At 50.5% G+C, this 23,486-nt stretch overlaps 2 protein-coding genes and 1 pseudogene across 2 annotated transcripts; 2 read left to right on the forward strand and 1 right to left on the reverse strand.

The window, feature by feature from the left end:
* Positions 1-385: 385 nt before the first annotated feature.
* On the reverse strand, positions 386-23,479 carry LOC149915200 (uncharacterized). Its single transcript, XM_090123317.1, has 8 exons — positions 23,299-23,479; positions 22,691-22,749; positions 22,261-22,383; positions 12,098-12,178; positions 11,781-11,907; positions 11,080-11,190; positions 4,308-4,375; positions 386-433 (listed from the first exon to the last, which is right to left on the reverse strand). Exons 1-8 carry the CDS (start codon positions 23,333-23,335, stop codon positions 386-388), a joined length of 654 nt encoding a protein of 217 aa, XP_089979443.1. The 5' UTR covers positions 23,336-23,479.
* On the forward strand, positions 16,458-17,287 carry LOC149915201 (1-phosphatidylinositol 4,5-bisphosphate phosphodiesterase gamma-2-like; annotated as a pseudogene).
* LOC149915202 (uncharacterized) lies at positions 17,319-20,126 on the forward strand. The gene has a single exon (XM_090123074.1). The coding sequence runs from the start codon at positions 19,218-19,220 to the stop codon at positions 20,115-20,117; it is 900 nt and encodes a 299-aa protein (XP_089979200.1). The 5' UTR covers positions 17,319-19,217; the 3' UTR covers positions 20,118-20,126.
* Positions 23,480-23,486: the final 7 nt, after the last annotated feature.

The following is a 23,486-nucleotide window of genomic DNA, read 5'->3' on the forward strand; positions in this document are numbered from 1 at the left end:
AGCGCTAACCAAGCTCAGCTAAAACGCTCAAGGGAGACTGTCTACAAGCACGGTCACAGGATGTGTTTGTTATACTGAGGACTAAAGGAGATCACTTCAGATTGACATCAGGGAGGAACGGGGTAAAATTCCCCGCTGGCCCACACTGCAGGATTTGTGGCACGTTTTTCTGCTCAGTTGCTGTTTCTAAAGTTGGAAAGAGGCAGTAAAATATGCATGGAAAGAGTTGAGGAGTCAGAGTCTCCACAGCTACAGAAAGATGTTGGATGCCTTCTTTCTGTGGGAACGTTTGTGGAAAAGTGCCTTTACATAGTTTAAATCTCTGTCTTGTGACACAGGAGCAAAATGGAGCCAGGAATGTATTCTTACTTCCATAATAAGAGCGTCAGAAGGAAACACTCTGAGACTTGTTGTAGGGGTGTCCGTCTGCTGTCTGCCAAAAACCAGTCGGGGGAAAGGCACGAGAGGGGTGTGCTCTGCTAGCTCCAGGTCTTAAGACCTTAGAAACCCGGTCTCTCTCAAACAGCTGAGGGTGTTCCATTCTTAGAGCTCAGCCCTGAAGTCTTGCTGGTTCAATTCCTCTCAACGACGCATCTAAAAGATGCAGTGCAGGCGAGCAAAGCTCCACAGCTGTACAGCACAGCATCTAAGGGACAGCTCTTATTGAGCCGGCAGGTGTAACTGCTTCCCGAGGAGCTGTGCAGCCATAAAGGCATTCCAAAGCACCTCTTAGTCTTACATTAACGCATCATTGGCCTCATCTCACTGCCGTGCTGAATTTCCAGTGCTGACAGGTTTGTCCAGCAGCTCTGCTTAGAGAAGCACGATTTGTTTCAGGCACGTGTCCCGAAATCTGGAAAACCCCGCTGTTTCCAGGTGCAGGCAGTGCAGGCAAGGACAGACATCAGATGGCTTTGCACACTTGTGACGGCCTGCCTGAAAAGGAAGGAACGGTACCACGGCGTGGCTAAACTGAGCCCATCGAGCACGTGTGTGTTAGCTGAGTCCTCAGAGTCCAAAGAGAGGGAATTCACTGCAACACTTCAAGCACGATTAGAGCAACAGTTTCAGCGAGTTTAGCATCAGTGAGAGCTTCCTGCCCCAGCAAGTCTACCGAGCACCTGTGTTTTCTTACACCCCTGCACCACGCCGTGCTGCTCAGTGAGTCCAGCGCAGCTCTGCAGGACCCGGGGGACTACAGAACACGTGCCAGCGGTGAGCTGAGCTCGTTCTTCAGGTCCTGCTCCGGGCTGTGCCCTTCTCACGTCCCGTGCACCGAGCCCGGCCGGGCCACCGCTCAGCTCTTCCTTGGAGGAGAAAGCCACCAGAGATGCCGCCGCAGGAGCTGGGAGAGAACCGGGCAGAGATGCGCGCTCGGCTTTCAAGAAGTGCCGGGAGCTCGGGATCGGCCTGGAGAAAGCGATTCTGGGGAAGCCGGAGACACCGCAGGTCTCAACGCAGATCCCGCAGGAGTGGTGCCATTAAATGGTGTTGCCATGGTGACGGCGCGCCCTCCCTCCTCACAGCGCACACAGCCGTCCCCACGGCGATGGCGCATGCGTGACTATGGGGAGATGTTTCCCACAACAGGTTGGGGACCCCATTTTTCAATGATAACTACTAGTACATAATAGGGAGGTCCCACAAATCCTGGAATTTGCCCTGGAATCATTTTATCTAGGGGGGTAGCATTTTCCACCTTGACCCATTTATAGAAATTCCAGAGAAAGGACATGATGTAAATTTTAGTATATTTGACTTGCCTGGCTCGCCAAGTGTATAATCAAAGAATATTAAGATGTTATAATAATGAAATAAACAGGAGAGTTAGGCAAAGCAAGACAAAGGGAACAAATAGGACACTTACCTGTATCCTGGGCTCGCTCAGGAAACTCCAGCGGAGTGAGTCACCAGAAGAGATCCTTCCCCATTGGTAGTCAGCTCTTAAATAGATCTAGGAGAGGTGCAGCCAAAGGTGCAGAGACGTGCAGCCCCTCCAATGGCTGACTCATTGCTCGCCTCAGGTGATCAATCAGAGGTTCAGGCCGTGACTCAGCAGTTCCCATACACCTACCCACACTTAACTCCGGGTGTTTCTCACACTTTACTCTGGGTGTTTCTCACAATTTGCATGGCATTTATTCACTGTTTTCTCCGGGTTTTACACACACTTTGCACTAGGCTTGCACACACTTTGCTCCTGGATTTCTCTTACTCTACTCCGGATGGACTCACATCTTACTCTGCTTTTACTCACCATTTACTCCACGTTTACCTTACAATTTATTCCAGATTTCCCCTCACTTGACTTGGTGTTGCCTCATGCTTTACTCCAAGTTTCCTCTCACTTTACTCTGGGTTTACGCACACTTGACTTGGTGTTACCTCACGCTTTAGTCCATGTTTACTCACACATTACTGTAGGTTTACTTACACTTCTTTTTGGAGTGTCTTTGACTCACTCTTTACTCAAGGTGGACTCCAACTTTGCACCTACTTTACTCACACTTTTCTCCTGGTTTTACTGACACCCTACGCCATGTGTTCGCACTCTCTTCCTGCCCTACCCACACTTTACTCTAGGTGTTTCTCATAGTTTCCTCTGAGGTTATTCACTGTTTTCTCCGGGTTTTACTCACACTTTCCACTACACTTGCACACTCTTTGTTCTGCAATTACTCTTTCCCTACTCCAGGTGGACTCACACCTTACTCTGCTTTTACTCACCATTTACTCCACGTTTACCTTACACTTTAAACTGGGTTTCCCCTCACTTGACTTGGTGTTAACTCCAAGGTTACTCGTTCTTTACTCCAATTTTACTCACACTTTTTTTGGGGGGTGTTTTTGACTCACACTTTACTTGAGCTGAACTCCAACTTTACTCACACTTTACTCCTGCTTTACTCACACTTTTCTCCTGGTTTTACTGACACCCTTCCCCATGCATTTTCGCTCTTCCTTCCTGCCCTACCCACTTTTTACTCCGGGTGTTTCTCACAATTTACTCTGCGTTTATTCACTGTTTTATCCAGGTTTTACTCACACTTTCCACTACACTTGCACACTCTTTGTTCTGCAATTACTCTTTCCCTACTCCAGGTGGACTCACACCTTACTCTGATTTTACTCACCATTTACTCCACGTTTACCTTACAATTTACTCCAGATTTCCCCTCACTTGACTTGGTGTTACCTCATGCTTAACTCCAAGGTTACTCATTCTTTACTCTGGTTTTACTCACACTTCTTTTTTGGTGTGTTTTTGACTTACACTTTACTCAAGGTGGACTCCAACTTTGCTCCTACTTTACTCACACTTTACTCCTGATTTACTCACACTTTTATCCTGGTTTTACTGACACCCTTCTCCGAGTGTGTTTGCTCTGTCTTCCGGGCCTAGCCTCTCTTTACTCCGGGTTGTTAACCCTAATTGTCCAATTGTATGTCTAAAAAGTTGGTCTATCTCCAGCCTCTTTGTTCCTTTCAAAACCTAGAAGACTGCAATGAGGTCCACTGGAGCCTTCCTTCTCTAAGCTAAACCATCCCAGCATCCTTAACCTTTCATCAGAGGAGAGGTACTTCAGACCTCTGAAAATCTTTGTAGCACTCCTCTGTACCCGCTCCAACAGCTCCATGCCTTCCTTGTGCAGGGACTCCAGGCCTGATCTTGATTTTCAGTACGAATACAGACAGTGAAAGCGGGGCCTCACGATCCTTTTGGCTTTTTAGTGCTCCAGATGGCACCTTACAAAGGCAGAGGAGAGGGGAAAATCACCTCCCTCTCATTGCTAGACACCCCTGTGTTGGTGCAGCCCAGGATACCATTGGCCATCCAAGCGAAAGAGCGCAGTGCTGGCTCATGGCCAGCTCTTCATCCATCAGGACCCCCAACCGAATCCACTTTCCACAGTGGAGAACCTCTGAGCAATAGAAAATATCTTCTCGTTGTGTCAAACACAGATTTCACGACCCCCCAAAACACTCACTGCCCATGTACTTTCATTGCTGCTGTTTCATCTCTGACACAGTGAGGCGTATGCTGAAATCTCAAGTTCCATAGAATCAAGGAGGGAAAAGAAGAGACAAATGGAAAGTATTGGAGGGGAACAGAAGAAGCACAAGTAGTTAGAAAATGTTACAGATGTATTAAAGGAAAAAACATACTAATGGAAAACAACCAAGCACAACCTTAGAATGGGACACATTAGAGGTCTCCTGGGGAGAGAGATGGAATCATTACGGTTACTGAAAAACATCCACAATAGCAGTTTCCAAATGGCATCCCTCAGTGCTTGGTTCCTCACGCTGTAGATGAGGGGGTTCACTGCTGGAGGCACCACCGAGTACAGAATTGCCACCGCCACATCCACAGCTGGGGAGGAGATGGACTGAGGCTTCAGGGAGGTAAAGAAGCCAGTGCTGATAAAGAGGGAGACCACAGCCAGGTGAGGGACGCACGTGGAAAAGGCTTTGTGCCGTCCCTGCACAGAGGGCATCCACAGCACGCACTGAAGATCTGCACATAAGAAAGCAGAATGAAAACAAAACAACCAAAAAAGAAAGAACCACTAAACGTTATAAGACTGAGATTCTTGAGGTAGGAGTATGAACAAGAGAGCTTGAGAATGTGAGGAATTTCACAGAAGAACTGGTGCACAGTGTTGCCTCGGCAGAGTGGAAGTGGTATTGGCAGTGTGCAGCAGAGCATGGAGAAGCCCAGTGCCCCAGGCAGCTGCTGCCATGCTGGCACAAGCTCTGCCATCCAGGAGGATGCTGCAGTGCAGGGGCTTGCAGATGGCAACGTAGCGGTCATAGGACAGTGAGAAGGTAAAATTTGGCTGACAACAGGAATGAAAACAGACAGACCTGGGCAGCACATGCAGTGTAGGAGATGGCCCTGGTGTCCCAGAGGGCATTGGCCATGGCTTTGGGGAGAGTGGTGGAGATGCAGCCCAGGTCGAGGAGGGCGAGGTTGAGGAGGAAGAAGTCCATGGGGGCGTGCAGGCGGTGGTGACAGGCTATGCCTGTGCTGATGAGGCCGTTGCCAAGGAGGGCAGCCAGGTAGATGCCCAGTAGGAGCCAGAAGTGCAGGAGCTGCAGCTGCCGCGTGTCTGCCAGCGTCAGGAGGAGGAACTCGCTGATGGAGCTGCTGATGGGCATCTGCTGCTCCTGGACATGGATAATCATCAAAGGAGAAACAAAAGGCAAGTTAGGTGAGACTTCTCTTGGCAACAACCTGTACCATTCCTTGGTGACCTTCCCACTGCTGTATAATCCAATGCGTTTTCTTTCTCTGAGGGAAATGATTGTTCAGATCCAGGACTTGAGACTATTTTCATGAATTTGAATACATAAGGAAGAGGAGAGGCTTCTGCCCGTGGGCTCTTGAGAAAGCAATCCTTACCCACCCAGGTGGGTACTTTGCTAAGAGGCAGGAGTGCTTGGTTTTCCTTGTAGAATGTGACATCTCTCTTTGCATCTCCCCACTTCATCTCCCTGGGCTTTCAGGTATGTGGAGAGCATGATTGAGACCTGGCTTGCTGAGAAAGGCCACATAGACAGTATTCAGCTGATGAGGCGAGAGTAAACAAGACAAGGACACGGCGCCCTTGAGCAATGTAACAGAATGAGAAAAGAAGGGAGCAGAATGTATAGATGAGAAAGACAAATAGCATGGTCTACAAGTAGCTGAAGAGCCTATCAGGAGCTCGGGCTTTGCAATATGTATGAGCTTCATTAGCGCCAACATAAATGCACGCAACCTTCTGATTAAAGTTGAGACTTTCTGATCAATTTTGTGGTCGTGTGTTTGTCTTCCGCTGGGCTCCGACACAGGTAAGGCTTTCAGGGAAAGATTTGCATCCTGCAGGGCAGCTCACAGCTTGGAAAGGCATCTGTCTTAGAGAGAGAGCCAAGTGCCCTAGTGATGGCATCTCATTAAAAGAATGTCAGCTCTTTCCCCAGCCTCACAGACTGCTGTCCACAGCCCCAAGCAGCTGCTCTCAGCCCCCGTGTGCTGCAGAAGGAACTGAGCTCACGCCTGGAGAGATGCAGCTCTGCTTTGCTCTGGCTGCAGACGAGGGGGTTCATGCTTGGACACCACTGCCATGAAGGCAGAGGTATTTCTGGGTGGGAGAGGATGCACGGGGGCTTGCTCAGAAGAAGGAGCCAGCTTGGAAGGGAATCCTATGTGGTTGTCTCTTGAGTTGTCCCTCCTGACAACATTTCTGTTTTTCCTTTCCTCTCATTCCCTGATTACAGCCCAGCTGCCCGGAGATCGTCTTCCCTGCCTGCTGTTTACAAGTCTTGTGTATTTTCCTTCTTTTCCTTTCCGCACTCACATTCACCACCCCAAGGTCAGTGCACCCATCTTTGCCTGTCAGGAAACTGCCTGTTTGCAGGGCAGTACCTGTGTACATGCCTATCTTTGCAGGTATAAACAGACATATCAGAAAGCCTGAATGGGATCAACAAAGCTGATGCTCATTCTGTCCACTGAGTGAGGAAAGGCTAATGGAACATGAGGATGCTGCTCACAAACCTGTTCACCTCCTGAGCTACAGTACAACAATCTCAGCGATGTGTCAGCTTAGACAGCTTCTCTCCCATTTCTCCAGTCATCCCTATCCTAAGGGTAGGAAAATGAAGCCCCATGTTTGGTCCTGGTTCTTATAAGTCCCCTCTGCTGGGTCCTGAGCGTGCAGTGCAGCTGTGAGCCCCCAGCCCCATGCAGCACCCTCAGCAGCAGAAGGCCCCTGTGCTGCTGAGGGGCTCCTTCCTTCCCCCACACATCTTCTTGCAGCTGCCTGGCTCTGCTGGACAGCCCTTTACGCTTCCATAGGGATGGGATTCAGCTGAATCAGTTGAGGCATCTTATCCTGAGGTCGTAGCCCTGGGACCTGGAGGGCAGTCAGCTCCCTCCCGTGCCTCCCACACACCCAGCCAGACCAGCACTGACCACACATTTGGCCACAAGCAACTGGGCCCCCATCATCCCTCCTCTTTCACAGGCCTCTTTCTCCTCCATCTGCATTAATTCCCATCTTGTCTGGTGCAGTCTCTATCCTCTTATCAGCTCTCACTGACTGCATTTCCCTCTTGGATCCCCACAATGCTGGCCCCATGCTGGCTGTACCTCCCTCTCCCTGACGGAGCTGCCATCTGTGTCACAGGGGTTGTGCCGCACTCAGTGACATCTCTGTGTCTGCTGTAATGAAAAATAGCCTTAAATATGACAACCCCTTTTCTGGACAGTGCTCCTTGAAGACTTTGTCTGCAACACTGTGACCTCCCTAATGAACAGTTCAAGCCTTCAGGACTTGAGGGAAATGGCTTGTTAGGTCTTTCTGCACTGTAGTGAGCCCCACAGCGTGTGTGGTGTCCATGAACTTCAGGCACTGAGAGAAGACTGCTGTAACCAAATGATGAAGGTGCATTTAAAATGCTGTCCAGAAATGTTGGAGAGTTTTGGAGTATTAATTGGTCCCTGTGGGGCCATTACCAACAAAGCCTCCCCATAGCTGTGTTAGAGCAGACAATTGGAGGCCATGATCACAGGCAAAGGCCCTGTGCAGGTGCTTTGAGGTTGAGAAAGCCCTTGGTTTGTCTGATGCAACAGAAGGGTAGGGCCATCGCTGCAGCCTCTGGGAAGGGTGGTCCTGTCCCTCACTGATGGCCCAAGGCTCTCTTACGGTCAGTGGGATGTGGGTGTGGAGTGTCCTGTGAGGGAGAATGATAGGACAACTACTGGGCTCCCCATAGGGCTGCAAGGCAGCAAGGAGGCCCCCGTGGCACGAGGACAACACGTGCCCTCTTGAGCCTCAGCAGCAGATACAACTGCCACAGCCTAGAGGACAAAGACCTTGGTTTTCTGTCGGGGCCCTCCAGCATTGCCAGTGCTGTTACACAGAATCACAAAATGGCCTGGGTTGGAAGGGACCTCAAGGACCATCAATCTCCAACCCCTCTGCCACATGAATGGCCACAAACCTCCACATTTCATACTAGATCAGGCTGCCCAGGGCCCCATCCAACCTGGCCTTGAACACCTCCAGGGACGGGGCATCCACAACCTCTCTAGGCAGACAGTTCCGTTTCTGGCACGAGAAACTCAAATCTAACAAGCAGGGACACTGCAGGGGTTGGTGGCACTGTGGGTGTTGGGATCAGATGCCTCACTCTGCTTCGAAGAGAAACGTGCAAATGAAGAGTAGGTACCCATTCGTGTGTGTAAATTCTTTCAGTACACTCGGAGGCGAAGCGATTTGCATTCCTGGTCCACAAAAGAAATCCTGTAGCACAGAAAAGGCACCTTAGCCTTGTGTATGAACCACTCAGCACGCAGCTCTGAGCAGAAATGAAACAAATATCTCACGTCAATCTGAGCAGATCAGATCCTGGCACAGCCCTCAATTTCGGGGAAGCTGGTAACCCATTTACAAGTAAGGCTGTTCTTGAGACACTCCGTAAAAGAATTAAGAATAATTAATTGGTATCGTAGTCCAGGCCGAGTGGCTTATAGTAGACTCCCGCAGTGACGCCCACTTTAGTTCCCTGTCCCTCAATCCATACCCAGAGACTTTCAACCATGTCATTCATTACTAACTGTAAGCTCCATTCCATCCAGCCCACCAGTACACACAGCAACCCCATTCCATCTCACCTGCCCTGCATCTCCGCCCTAGAGAGCCCAGAGCCATCCATCACACACAGCACACTCCTCACAGCACCATTCCCACCATGTCTCACTCATGCTGATGATGCTTCAGCACACAGATCCTCCAACTCTGGATGCCTACATGAAAAACAAGTAACAAATAACAGCCTTGCACATGGGCACCCGGGGGGCTGGTTGTTCCCTCTTAATGCAACTAAACATGACGTGTGACAAACCATGAGGGGAAATCCACCATTAAGATGATTTGTTCAGGATAAAATAATGGACAAACAGCTTCATTGTCTCACCAAAATCAACTCCAATTCCTGCAAGCTGCATTCCAAGCACAGCAAATGAGAAGGCCCTGCTGCAGGAGATGCCAGACACACCTTCCCAAGGACAAAGCAAAAACCTTCAAGCTCAAAAGGGATCACTTGCAAGGCAGGCATGCACTGGAGAGCACTCTGATATCTCTGTGCTCTGGGGATTAGCAGCTTGTGCACCGCGTGGGTTTGCATTGCCTTCTGCTCCCACCACCTCCAGAAACTTGGGATGGTGCACTGAGGAAGAACAAGCTCAGCTTTTTGGAGTTTTATTGCAGACAAACAAGGCTTGGCGTCATACAGCTGCTCTGACCAGCTGATTAAAGCATTCAAGAAGAGCAGCAGAACCAATGTGCAGCACGGTTAGGAAGGATGATGGGGCTGTGTGAAAGAAATGCCCTCCCAAAAGCAAGCACTGGGCTGGAGGAGGCACCAAAACCAAATCCTGCTTGCACCTTTCCCTCTCTTCATTCCACGTGCTGACATTTGTTTTCAGAACAAAAACAAGACCACAGTGAAGAAAGCTTCAGAACAACTCAGCTACTTTATTCACCCCCTTCCCTTTCCACTACAAATGGTTCTCAGAAAACCTCCAAGAATCACATTACTGCTCTCCTGACCCTTCTCCCAGATTCATCAGAGCACTCACAGATCACTGAGAGCAACACATGCACAGACACACAGAACATCCCTACACTGCCGCTTCTCCTTAGGAAATGGCATCAAAAAGCTGCTGGCAGGAAGAGCAGAAGAGGAAAGCGGGCATGGTGAGAGAACTGCTTAGGGCAGCAAGGAAAGGCCATCTGAAGCTCCTGGCTTAAGTCCCTTCTGCAGAGGGTGCCAGTGATGCACCAGAAACACCACCTGCAGGGCCAGCGAGGAGCTCTGCCCTCTGCACAAAGCCCTTCTCACACTTAAGGCAGTTCTAAGGCTTCCAGCCACGTGAACTCACTGGTGCAGGCACAGATTGGACTTCACCCAAGTGCAGACACTCCGGAACCTCAGCAGGTTCCAGCTGTGTCCAAAGCTCTTCTTGCAGGCTGCACATTTGCAGGGTTCCTCACGTGGATACACTGGTGTGCTCCCAGTTGAGCTCCCAGCTCTGGACAGACCTCTTCCTGCAGTCAAGGCACTCACAGGGACTCCCCTGGTTGCTTCTCTGGGGACTACTGACGGTAGAGATCCAGACGAAGCTCTTCCCACACACTCTGCAGACAGGATTTCTTCCTTCCTGGTGACATATCGGCCAGCTGAGGTCTCCTTTGGGTCCTCACCTGCTGCCCCACAGCAGAGGAGTTTCTACAGGGAAGGTAAGAGGTGACTCTCCTTGCACACAGCCCTGGCAGAAATGTGCCACCTGGCAGAGGATTTCCTGTGGTTGTGACACATCCCACCCTGGACTCTGCTTTGTATGACCACTCAGCAAAGCAACTGCAGCTGGAGGAGAGCAATACGCATAATTCTCATGGAAAGAAGGAAAAGAGGATTCAGTTTGGCCACAGAGCTCTTCCTCGACTCAAGGGATTTGTAAGGTCCATCACCACACAAAGCCATAGTTGGTCACCAAGCTGGGGCTCTGGCTGAAGCTCTTCCCACGTTCATGTGTCTGCAGGCTCTGTACCTTGTGTGGCTGTGCTGGTAGGTAACGAGACTGCAACTGCTTTTGAAGGTTCCCAATGTCTTGAGATGCTTCTACAGCCTGCGTGCGCTGTGGATGTGCTGGTGGATGTTGAGACTAGATCTGCGTTTATAGCTCTTCCCACGCTCAGGACACTGAAAAGGTCTCTCCCCTGTGTGGATGCGCTGGTGTTGCTTCAATTCAGAACTGCCCCTGAAGCTCTTCCCACACTCAGGACACCGAAATGGTTTCTCTCCTGTGTGGATGCGTTGGTGGGAGGTGAGGTGGGATCTCCTTTTGAAGCTCTTCCCATAGTCAGAGCACTTGTATGGACTCTTTGTTGAGCGTATGCACTGGTGGTTAATGATGCTGGAATCTTTTTCAAAGCTATTTCCACACTCGGTGCATGGATTCTGCTTTTTCTTCTGGCACACAACCTTGCTCTTCCTGCCCCAAACCTCTTCCCTCCACCACCTCACCTGGGCTGAGGTCTCCTGGCACGGCCTCAGGGCTACGCACATCTGGGATCCAGGGCTCTTCTCCTCCTTCAAGCAGGGAGATCACCACGGGTCTGGGGGCTGCAAGTGGAGCTTCAACGAGAGAAACAGGGGAGATGAGAACATTTCCATCCTTCTGGCACAGTGCCTGTTCAACAGCTCCACTCTGTGTCCCTCCCCAGGGAGAAACCACACTTTGGGCCTGAATGATACTGGCCCACAGCTTCCTTTCGAGCAAAGAATGCTTTCACAACTCTGAAAATTATGAAGGAATGTTTTCTTTAAAATTAAATTGTGAACGGCCTGTTTCTTTTCTGAAAATATATCAATGACCAAGGCATCAAAATGTCTATGGCAACTGAATGCAAAATCCTACATGGTAAAGGAGTAACCAGGGAGTCGTGTATGAGCCGGAGCTGGTAGCACCGTGCAGCGCACTGACAGAAGGGCTGGTTTTCTCCCTCCTGGATGATGCCCGCGTGCCAGCACCAACCCTGGGGCATTTATGAGTCTGCCGTGCATGGTAATCCCTCCTGAAACTCACGCTTCTCAGTATTTCCTTTGTTGCTGTCGTCGTTATCAATATGTAACTGCACAGCTATTATTCTAGGCCCTGCCTGCAGAGGCTCATTCTGCACAGCCAAAGGTGCCCTAACGAGGAGGAAAGGCAGCAAAGCCCTCACCCAGTGAGGCCACGCACTGGTACGTCTCCAGCATCACGTCCCGGTAGAGCGCTCGCTGCGCAGGGTCCAGCAGCGCCCACTCCTCCCTGCTGAAATACACGGCCACCTGCGCAAAGCTCACGGGCTCCTGCAAGCAAAGAGGCTCCTTGCTGGGAACAGCCAAGGCCCAGGGAAGCAGCTCGCACAGGACACAAACTCCCGTCCCAGCCGCTTCTCTGGCCCCAGCACACACGTGCTGCATGAGGGCACCTCCCTCTCCCCCGGCATTCGCATCCCTCGCCCCTCGCCCTCTCCTGCCTGCTTCCCCCAGCCCCTACCTGACACGGATGTGCTGTGGCCATCTGCTGCTCTCCTGCAGGTGAGATGATCACGGCCAGAAGGAAATGTCGAACTGGAGCCTGCAGGGACAAGAGAAATGGCAGGGGAGCTGTAACAGAACGCAGCAGTCCCTGTCCCAGCCCAGCCCTCCACAGCCCATCTGCAGGACACTGCCTGGGCGATGGCACAGCAGGCCTTGCACAGGAACACAAGCAGCAACAGCACGGGCAGCACTCTAGCTACAGCTGATTACAAATCACACAGCTGACTCAAACTGGGGGGCAGAAAGCACTGACACCCGGTTCAACAGCTGAGGGTACATGAACTGTATGCCTAAAGGCAATGCAGAGCAATGAGTTAGTCATCTTACCCCTAAACAGGGAGCAGCCCAAGCGCCCCTTGAGCCCTCCTGCACAGCATTGGGTGCACAACAGGAGCTCCCCACAATCAGGGATGTCTCTTGAGGTCACACCTGTACAGAGATCCCTCTCAGCTTGATGTCAAGACACCTTGCTGACACAGACCTTCTTTAAGAGACCCAACATTAGTTTGGAGCTTCCTGAGCTTCTAAGGGGTTGTGTTACAATGAATATCTGAAGGTAATCATAGAATTATACAAGGGCCTGGGTTGAAAAGGACCACAGTGACCACCTAGATTCAACCCCCTGCTGTGTGCAGGGTTGCCATCCATCAAACCGGGCTGCCCTGAGCCACATCCAGCGTGGCCACGAATGCATCGAGGGATGGGGCATCCACAACCTCCCTGGGCAACCTCTTCCCGTGTGTCACCACCCTCTGGGTGAAAAACTTCCTGCTAATATCCAACCTGAATCTCCCCTGTCTCAACTTAAAACTATTCCCTCTTGTCCTGTCACTATCCACCCGTGTAAGCAGTCGATCTTCCTCCAGTTTATGCGTTTCCCTCAAGTCCTGGAAGGCCACAATGAGGTCTCCCTGGAGCCTTCTCTTCTCCAAGCTGAACGAGCCCCGCTTCCTCCTTGCACCAAGAATGCCTCGGCGGCTGCATTTCCCTCCTCCCCCCCCCCCCCCAAGGGGGCGCTGCTCCCCACTCAGCTCAGCACGCACCCTGCGCTCACTTCCAGGGCCCGTTCTCAGCAGCGTGCGCCCTTTGCACCGGGCAGCCTGGGCTGCGCTTTGCTGACGTGCTGCTCGGGCGGTTCTCCACGCGTGCTCCAGTCAGCCCGCAGGCTGTCAGCTTTCCAGCGTCTATCACACGGCCCAGTGCCGGAGCTGGCGCCGATGCTGGACGTGCTCAGGGCCCGCAGCTGAGCGCTAAAGGCATCTGCGGCTGCCGGGTCAGCCCGAACAAAAGCCTCGGGAAGGGTTTGCACGACCCCAGGTGAGCCATCAGCCCGGCGCCAAGCGCACAGAAGGTAACGCGGAAAGGGCCGCTGGAGGCAGGTGTTGCTGCTGCGTCCCCGAAGGGAAACTGCGGGCTGCCGGGGAGGGCGAGGGGAGCGGAAACTAAGACACTCCAAAGGACTTATCGGGGAGCTGAAAGCTTCCATGGATCCATGCGTGTACAGCTGCGGAGCGAGGTCATCTCGTGCCTCCCGTGGCCCAGAGGGAGAAACACAGTCGCAGCTGGGCTGTTACACAGAGCCAAGCAGGCAGCAGAGCACGCTCAGCTCCTCTGCTCGCTCCCTCTCTGTCCCAGCTCCAACCCCTTCCTGTGGCCCTCGGATCCCAACCCGGGCTGCAACACGCCTGGGAACCGCTGCTCCCGTCCCCTCGGGGTGCTGCTCGCAAGGAGAGGGAGAGCTTCCTGCAGCACGGGGACAGTGCGCGAGGGGACGGGTAAAAAAAAGCACACAGAGCAACGGGAGTAAGGGATACAAGCAACCAAACAACTACTGCTACTGAACAAAATCTAATTAGTATTAATACTGCTTGACGGTAAGAACTCTGTGCCCTGATTTAAAAAGAATCTCTTTCTTGACGTCCCAAAGCTGCAGGTCATCTACTAGTCCTCAAGTAGTGCTGCAGCCCTCCCCAGTCCCTGCCTCGAAACGGCGTTCACCTGGAAGAGAAAAATGCCTGCAGCTCCTCCGCACGAGCCACGAGGGGCACCTACCTCGGGTGCGGAGCAGGCTGCTCCCACCTCTGGCGCAGGCAACCGGGCTCCTGGGAGTCGCGGAGAGCAGAGGATGCCGAGTGCCCGCAGCCCGGAGTTGGCCACAGGACGGCCTTGCTGCACCTCCTGCCGCCGCGGTGCTGCCCGGATGGCTTCCAGCCAGGCTCTGGCCGCTTCGGCACAGCCTCAGGTGCCGGGCAGCAATTCCCACAGCGAGCACGCCCCGAGCCGGCTGCCAGGCCTTGGCAGTTTTGCAGCTCGTTCTCATGGCACATCTGCACCCGGGGGAGGGAGGGGAGGATGGGGGCTGTGTGTTGTCACGCTAATGAAGCGTCGCTTTCTGCTGGGTCCCTTGCTTCCTTTGCTGGGGCCATTCGCACATCCCCACGTTGCTGTCCTGGCGCTCCTTTAACTCCTCTCACCCGTGAGCAGGTCCCAGAAGAGGCAATCTCCGGCTGCCCTGCTCTCGAGGGCAGCATCTCCCTGCAGCTGGCTCACTTCCTCGCTGAGCGCTGCCCATGGCACTCATGGCACGTTTCTCCTCACTGAGCAAGTGACGTCTGTTTCTAACGACTTCCTATCCTGCTTTCTCAGTTCAGTCCTCTCTGCACGGCATGAGCATGGTTAAGCTCTCTGCTGTACGAGGGCCGGCGCTGCTGTTTGCTGCTGTAGATCTACAGACTTTAAGGTCACCCAGAAGGAACCGCCCTCGGGGTAACCGGGGGTTTGTGTCCAGGAAAGACTGCTTCCTGTTCTGCTTCATTTTCTGTGGGGCAAACATGGCCTGCAAATTTCACTTGGCAGTGTTTAAACTCTACGCATCTTTCTGCAGGGGATGTTCCTCTGAACTTTGCTGTGATCACAGCCGCATCTCTTTCCTTTGCGCTGATAACCCAGTTGTACACATGGCCAAAAGTACTTCCTCCGCTCACGTCAGAGCTTTCCAAAAAGAAATGGTTTTGTAACACATTCAAAGGGCCGTTATCCCTAACGCAGAGGGGGTCAATGCATCCTCTTCTGACACTAATTCACTTCACTAGAAATAAACCATCCAATAAAGCTGTGGAAGCCAGAGGGCCTGTCTATAAGGGGGTCATTCCCCGCTTCACTCTTTTCCAAGAAGTTCTCTGTATCCCTGGAGGAGGAGCCGTTCCACTGAAGCACTAAGTCTCCTCCTGCATAATGTCCTTTCTAGTTCTCAGGAAGGGTCTTACATTGAGGCCTGTCTATAGCTGTACATTGAATTTAGGTCCTTTTTCCTATTGTTGCCATTTTATTTGCACACCTACGCCTACTTCCTGCTGCACCCCATAGTGTCCAATTGGTGGAGAAAATCCCACACTGAGGGATTTCCATTCCTCCATCTCTTGGTAAGGCTGTACGTATCCAACAATCAGGGAGCTTTAGGCTAACTGCTATTCCTTTAGTGATGTTTAAATAGGTATTTTCACGCCAGGCTGAAGCAAGTCTTATATAACACGTGCAACATATAAAACACATTCTAAACATATTGTCTCTTAATCCTTAGCTTCAATGGTCTGGTCTTCTTAATAGTTCACTGCGGTTGAGATGTCTTCTTAACTCACGATGTTTACTCCTTCACCTTGATCGCTATATATGATGTTCTGGAACCCCAAATCTTGGAATTATATCTTGTAACAATATTTTAGTTACTCCCTGCACCTTGTTGGTCCTGCAAGGGAAAAGCCTCTGGCCAGCCCGAAAAGGTGTCTGTTAATACCAGCGTACACCTATATATATTTTCTTGGGAATTCAGAGAAATCAATTCACCATTGTTGCCCAGGATAACGTCCCTTCCCTATTTGTCCCATGGCACCCTGGGGCCTGTTCTAGGATTACTCTGTAACCAAATCTCACATTGCTGTGTTACCTGCTTAGAGGCGGTGGATAAATTCCAAGCCACGATCTGTTGGCTCAACTATTCATACAGGGCCTCGGTTCCCCAGTGAGTTTTCCTGAGCTCAGCCATGATTATGGCCCATAACAGGGAGGCGGGAGCTATTATCTTGTTTTGAAGCCTGCACCTCTGTGTCCTCTGTTTCTGAATACTCTCCAAGCCCCTCGATTAGTTTATCCAGGTCCTGTATTTTGTTTCCTTTAATCTCCTCTGAACCAGAAGGAAATAAAGATATTCTTGCTCTGATTCGCAAAAGACCTTTGGAGATATAGACAAGTTCAGCAGACATAGGGGGAAAAACCAAAAGATTGTAACTGTTTGTGCCAGACAGAACCTCTGGACGTGATCACGCGACATCTGGCTTGTACACCTGGCATGGGAGCGAGCAGATGCTATCAAGGTCAAGTTGACCAGTGGCAAACCTGAGGGGGCTGACGGAGGTGAGAGGCAAAGAACCACGGGTTCACGTGTGACAAAGGAGCAGATGGTGGACTGCCAAATGGTGGAAGAGTCCATCACTTCTACGTGGAAGTGCTTTACATTGCCCCAGCCAGGAACAGATGGGGAAGACGACCTGCGCAGAAGGTGAGCTGCATCTCACTCAGGAGCGGTTCCACGGCAGGCTGGCAGCAGGGCGTGGAGAGCAGCACACTGCTGAGTGGCTGCTGACGGAGTACTGCACCGAGATGGGGGCCCTGATGCTCCTTCCTCGTCGGGGAGAGTGAGACTTACATTGGGGACTACGTTCTGTCCTTCTGGCACAGTGAGAAGGTGCGGCACTGCCGCATCCACTGGCGGCAGGACACCAGCATCCACAGGTTCTTTCTAAGTGACAGCCTGGTGTTTGACAGCCTCTATGACCTCATCACCCACTATCGGGAGACGCCACTGAGGTACAGCAGACTTGGGATGAAGCTGACAGAGCCGGTGCCGCGGTCCAACACCCACAGCAACAAAGCCTGCGTGCCACAGGACAGCACAAGAGGGACGAGCCCAGCTCTAGTGCCACCTCCTTCAGGGCAGGATGGAAGATCCAGCACTGCCGCATGCAGCAGGAGGGTCACAATTCATAAGACACTTGACCAAGAGCATATTGTTCAAGTTCACTGTACACAATAAAAGTTTTTGTTCTGCACTAACAACAGATTCTGTGTCTAATTGCCACAGCCTTCATCTGCTTTGCCTTACTCAACTTGTATGATGACCTTTGGATAGGATTTTAAAAGGGCATAGAGAGTTTTTACCAGTATTTCATAGTTGTATATCCATATGCAACACCACCTTGTCATCCCTAGGAAAGTCTGGAGCTCCTTTGCTGTTTGAGGTTCCACAGTCTGGCAAATTGCTTCCTTCCTCGTTGTTCTCCAGGGTTTGGGATCCAGCAGCAACTTCGTAACCCAAATAGGTTACTTGTGGCCATGCCATCTGGGCTTTCTGTGGAGAAACTCAGTAGTCATTAAGTCTGAGAAAGTTTAGCAGACTAATTGTCCTTGCTGTGCATACCTCATTTGTATTGGTAGCTATCAGAAGGTCATCCATGTACTGTAACAGGGCTCCTTGTCCTGGGTCCGTACCTATTGCTCCACTCTTTGGCAAGTGGTTCCTGAAAAGAGTGGGACTTTTTTTTTTTAAAAAAAACATGGAAAAGCACTGTTCATGTAAGTTCTGTTGGGTTGTGTTGTTCTTCCTAAATCAGGATTCTCCCACTCAAAGGTAAACATGAGCTGATTCTCTGGACTCAACGGTAGACAAAAGATGGCATCTTCTAGGTGGAGAATGGTAAACCATGCCAATTCCCCTGATAATTTTGTAAGCAGCATGTATGGGTATGCTACCAATGGGTATAAATCCTACACTATTCTATTGATGGCCCTTAAATCCTGTACTCACACTCCAATAACAACCCTGTCTCCGAAAACTGTCAATTACTGGCCGGATTCTTTTCCTGTCTCCGAATTCGAGGGGGTACTGTTTAATCCAAACAGACTGAGCTTCCTTCTTTATTCTGATTGCTATTGGTGCTGCATTCTTAGCTCTTCCTGGGGTTTCTATTACCCACACCCCAGGACAGACTTGATCACTTCCTTTGTCTGGGATCCTTGTCCCAGCAGGGGTAGTGATCAGTGCTAAATAAGCACTGCTATTAACAGTTCTTCTTTGACCTTAAATTCCGATTCTCCTTTCAACTTGATTTCAGCTTCCAGTTGTTCTACTAAATCTTGCCCTAGTAAAGGCTTTGGTGAATTTGGCACCTTCAAAAATTTGTGTATCCCTACCTGTTTACAAATACGAAGTTGTAAAGACTTAAGAAAGTAAACCTCCTCACTTTTGCCAGTGGCTTCCCTTACGGTTACAAATTCATCACCTAATGGAGTTAGAGAAGGATTTAACACCCAATTAGATGCTCCAGCCTCTTCTACGAATACCACCCTTTGCAGCAATTCCTTCCTTAGCTTAATCTTCTCCACCCTTAACTGTTATTGTATCTATTACCAAATCCAGCGCCTCTTTTCGCACTAAGTGCTTTCCCGTTCCACCAGGGCAGAACCTCCTGGGCCCTTCAGCTCCCCTCCTTCAGCTCTTCCTGAGGAGATCTCTGGGTCCTAGAGCCCTGCTCTCAGCTCCTCCCCTCCTAAGGCTTCCCGTGCTAACACTGGGATATCAAGTTTCCCAGGTCTCTGCAGATGAAGGCTATTCGCTTCCAGCGTCTCATCTCCTGCCTTCGCAAAAACAATATTCACTGCTAAGTGCTCATCACCTTCCAACCACCACTGATTACATTTTTTAATTAAAGTTTTCTTGCTCACGAGGCCCCCAGGATCCCCAGCAATACCTCAAGTGGAATTTGCCTGGGAACTTCCTTTCCCCGTGCTCCTCCATACTAAACTTCACTGATTCTTTATTGTTCCTCAAGCCCACACCTTATAGCTGTACGTTAGTGTGACCAAATACATATTCCTCTTTAAACCCCAGCCCACAACGCCAACCGAAATGCCAATTTCCTCTATTCCACTGTAATTCCTGAAACCAGCGTGGTACGGGCGCTGTGCCATGATTCGTAGTCAGCGGAACGGCAGGGTAGCGGTGCTGCGCTGAGGTCCGAATCATGGAACCGGTAATTAAGGTAATACTTCAGCTGTGCAAAGATTACTGTGACAAGAACATTCCTTCTAAGAAGGAGGTCGCTGCAGTTATCTCCAGGTTAGAGCAGGAGGGGGAGGTTAACGCCCCCCAAGAGATTCTTGACCACTGGAGGTGGGACAATCTCACCTCCGCGCTCACGCAACATATTGTGAGCGCACAGAAGGGTGGATCTGAGCTAAAAACTTGGGGCCTGATACTAGGAGCGTTGAAGGCAGCCAGAGAGGAAAAAAACGTATCGGTGGAGGCTCGGTTGCTTTTGGGTCTCAGCGACGGGGCTGGGACACCGGACCCAGGGGGCTCCGGAGGGGGCTCGGGAGCGGTGGTTGTTTACAGGGACCGAGAGGAGACGGAGCCGCGAGCTGAACCGACAGTGCCCAGTCTGAAAGAAGACAGACAACAAGATAGCAGAGGACGTTCGCTGACTCACCCCCCCCCGCCACCATATCCAGACCGGTTGGGTGAAACGTTGTATCCTTTATCTGAATTGTGTCAGTGCGCCCTGGCTCGAGGGAGCAGAGGAGGGTACGACCCACACGGGCAGGAGCAGCTTACTGCCGGCACAGGGAGGGGGCAGACAAAAGGCCTGCTGTCTCAGATTACACCCAAGGGCAATAGCTCGGGCAATAGCTGGAGCAACAGCTCAGCAGATGAAGGGGAAGTTAGTTCTGGGAGAAATGTTAGGGCATTGTTGCGGGCCGCCCCGGGAACGCTTAACACCCCAGGAGAAATTATCCAGTGCGTCAGCCTGCGACATCAAAAATCTCTGCAGCGACAAGGGCCGTGTTTTCAGTGTGGCCAATATGTGGAGATAGAGCCTGGCAGGGTATCCCAAAGAACCCCCTTGGTGGCCCGTGTTACTTAGGGAAGCTAACAATGCTTGCTCCAAATTATACTGGCTGTCTTAGTGTGTCTCATAGCTTACATCCTAATAGCTGTCACCGCAATATGAGCCTGGAACCTGAGTGTGATGATGCAGTTAAGTTGTGGAGTGTCACAGTATGCATCTTTGTTTCAGCGGTAGCAGCTTTAGTCCAAATAGAAAGACTGGCATGTTGGTCTGCGAAACAAGCCAATATGACAACGCTTATGCTAAATGCAATGCTTGAAAATCTTAGTAGTGTTTGCCATACGCTGTTACAAAGTAGAGCGGCTATTAACTTCTTGCTGTTAGCTCAAGGACATGGATGTGAGGATGTTGAAGGAATGTGCGGCTTTAACCTCAGTGTGTCAATACATAAACAGCTACAATGGATGCAAAAACATATGCAGAAGATTAAAGAAGAGAGTGATCCCTTTGGCAGTTGGCTGGATGGACTGTTCGGGGAAATGGGCTCATGGTTAAAGCAATTGCTTAAGGTTCTCGCAATAGGGCTCGCAATCTTTGCATGTCTTTTGATTTGCTTTCTGTGCTTTATAGGATGTCTGCAAAATAGCCTGCAACAAATGATTGAGAGGACTTTTGACCAACGAGTAGAGTGTCTTAAGCTATGTGAGAGACTGTAAGAAATGCAACATAGGGCTATTAGGCAGTATGCAAATATCGCGCTGTAACGGGGCAAGGCTTTACCGAGCACGGGGAGGGGGAGATGTTGTCATAGGCGCTAACGAGATATCAGGCTGTGATGTGAAAGGACCCCCTGCTGTGTTTTGGTAGGCGATAACGGGGTATCGGGTTGTGACGCGATAGGACCTCCCCCACTCTGTGAGTACGTGTGAGTAACACGTGACGCATGCTTAAGGGGCTTAGGCGATAGGGATGTGTATGTAAGGGGTTGTTGTGCCTTAATAAATTGTCATTTGCTTCTACATCATATTGGTGTCAGTGTTGCTATGGCCCTAGCGAATGCAGATCGCTAGCCCCTAGGCAGTGCGGCCTTTGTCACGGTGGTTGCCGGAGGTAACAGCAGAGGATATGGGGATAGGGGCCACAGGCTGCAGGAGCAGAGTGCTGCTCAGGAGAAGGCAACATGTGAGGTAAAGGTGGCACATACGGGCTTTTGTGGTCACCTTGGGTTATGGCTCGTGGGGTTATGGCTCAGGGCCACACCTTCGGGTCACAGGGCCCCCCGTCCCCTCTCCAGAGGAATTAAAAGCACTCCACCACCACCCCACACCCCCCCTTTTCACCTCAACCCACTCCCCACATCCTCACGTTCCCCTTGTGTCCCTATACGACCCCATATCCCAGTGTCCCACTTGCAGCCCTGTGGGATAAACAAAGTCATTATCTTGCTAACGTGTAAAAAAGCTTAGCAGTAAGTTGAGCCAGACACAAACACACAGGAGACACCTGACTCCTACATGTAACCAGTTGTTTTTGCGCGGGTATAAAAGGTTGTGAGCACCTACAATAAAGGTCCTTCGTTCTGCACCAGCAAGGGAGTCTGCGCCTCTCTCGCCACACCAGCAAGGGAGCTCGGAGCCCTCTTGCCACAAAGAAGAGAGGAGAGGAGAGAAACGATAGAGCAGAACAAAGAAAAAGGGAAGAGAGGAGCTTTTAAGGGGAAGAACAGGAGAGGGATGAGCAAGAGGGGAAGAGAAAGAGGTAAGAAGAGCAGATCTAAAAAGGACAAGAGGAAAAGAGATGGCGGGGAGAACAGAGGGAACAGCAAAAGAGGGAAGGGCAAATGGAAGAAGAAAGGAAGGAATGGGGCAGAGAAAAGAGGGAGAAGAGTGCAGAAAAAAAAAGGAGAGGAGAGAAAGAGAAAAGGCCACAGCAAACTCAGTTACTGAGAAAAGAAAAAAAGAAGGAATATGAATAATTTTTAAGTTCTACTAAAGTCAAAGTCTTATTAAGACAGATTTTTTTTTTTTTTTTTTTTTTTTTTTGCAGTGTTTGTATCTTCTAGACAATTAAAGAATATTCAGGAACATTTTCAGTACATTTTTGTAACGTCTGTTTCATCTCAGCTGCTCTAAAATGCCCAACAGGTGTCGGGGGGGGATCATCTCCTTAAAGGCACTCAGAAAATCCCACTTCTTGTGTCTAACATCGACAAGCTTACCTTCATGAAGGAGTAGAGAGACTTCCCATATACGGTCAGGAATTCTCTTCTGATACCCAGCATATCAATTCCGGAGCGGGACACCACCGCTCTGATCAGAGTGTTGTCATCTGCATCCAGGCCCTAGAAAGCAAAGCAGCCACATGCAGCTAACAGAGAACCTGCTAGAGAATCACCCACAGACACAAAGGTCTCAGTGCCCAGTCTTGTGCAGGAGCTGCTCTTAATTAGAGCATTTTTGCATAATGGAGCGATCCATTAGCAGCTTGCTCCTGACTATTACCCTGATGTGCAGAAAAGCCTGAGCTGTCCTAGAAAAGCCAGTTTCCTGGCTGGCTGCAGCTTCCATCACACAATTGCCACAATGCTGCTGACTCAAGCATGCAAATGCAAGAAAGAAGCAAGCAATCTTACTCCACAATCTGTTTACCTTCATGGATTTATACAGTCTTTCAGCAAAACACGCAAGCTTGTTTCGCGTGCACTTTACTGTAAGGAGAGACAAGAACAAGAGAATTAAGGTCAGGAGAAGCAGGAGCTTTTCCACACCGCTGCAGCACTTTCTTGGTGCAGGTGTTTCTTCTGTCAAGATGCAACTCCAGGCCAACAAACAGCAAACACAGTGCAGGCATCCACAGTCAGTGATGTGCTGTGAGCTGATGTCTCTGCCTGCACACAGCAGTATTTGCATGAAGGCTTTCATGCCTCCTGACAGCAAACCTCTGCTGCCAAAGCTCCCTTTGGCCAGGCACACCATACCATACAGCACAATATACATTTCTCATCTGACTGGGTCTGTAAAGCATACAATCTTAGAACCGTTTGGGTTGGAAGGGACCCCTAAGATTATCTAGTTCCAACCCCCCTGCAATAGGCAGGGACACCTCCCTCTACACCAGGGTGCTCCAAGTCCCACCCAGCCTTGCTCTGTGCCCATAAACAAAGACAAACCTGTACGTAACAGTCACTCAAGGGAAGACACAGCACCTCTAATCATTTCATTTCTTTGTAGACAACATTTAAAAGCAGAGCGCTCACCTACAGGCAGCAAAGCATCTTCCAGGTCTCCTGCCATCTCAGATTTAATGCTGTTATGTCCTTGTTAGCAATGCCTCTGTACCATCAAAAACTAGGGGGAAGAGTCCATGGCGAAAAGTCAAAGAGATTCAAAGGACCGCTTTGCAACAAGCTCTTCATATACTGCATGAACATTCTTTCATCCCTGC

The sequence above is a fragment of the Phasianus colchicus genome, chromosome 22 (genome assembly GCF_987193195.1).
Source record: "Phasianus colchicus chromosome 22, bPhaCol1.hap1.1, whole genome shotgun sequence".
In the NCBI taxonomy this organism is placed as follows: domain Eukaryota; kingdom Metazoa; phylum Chordata; class Aves; order Galliformes; family Phasianidae; genus Phasianus; species Phasianus colchicus.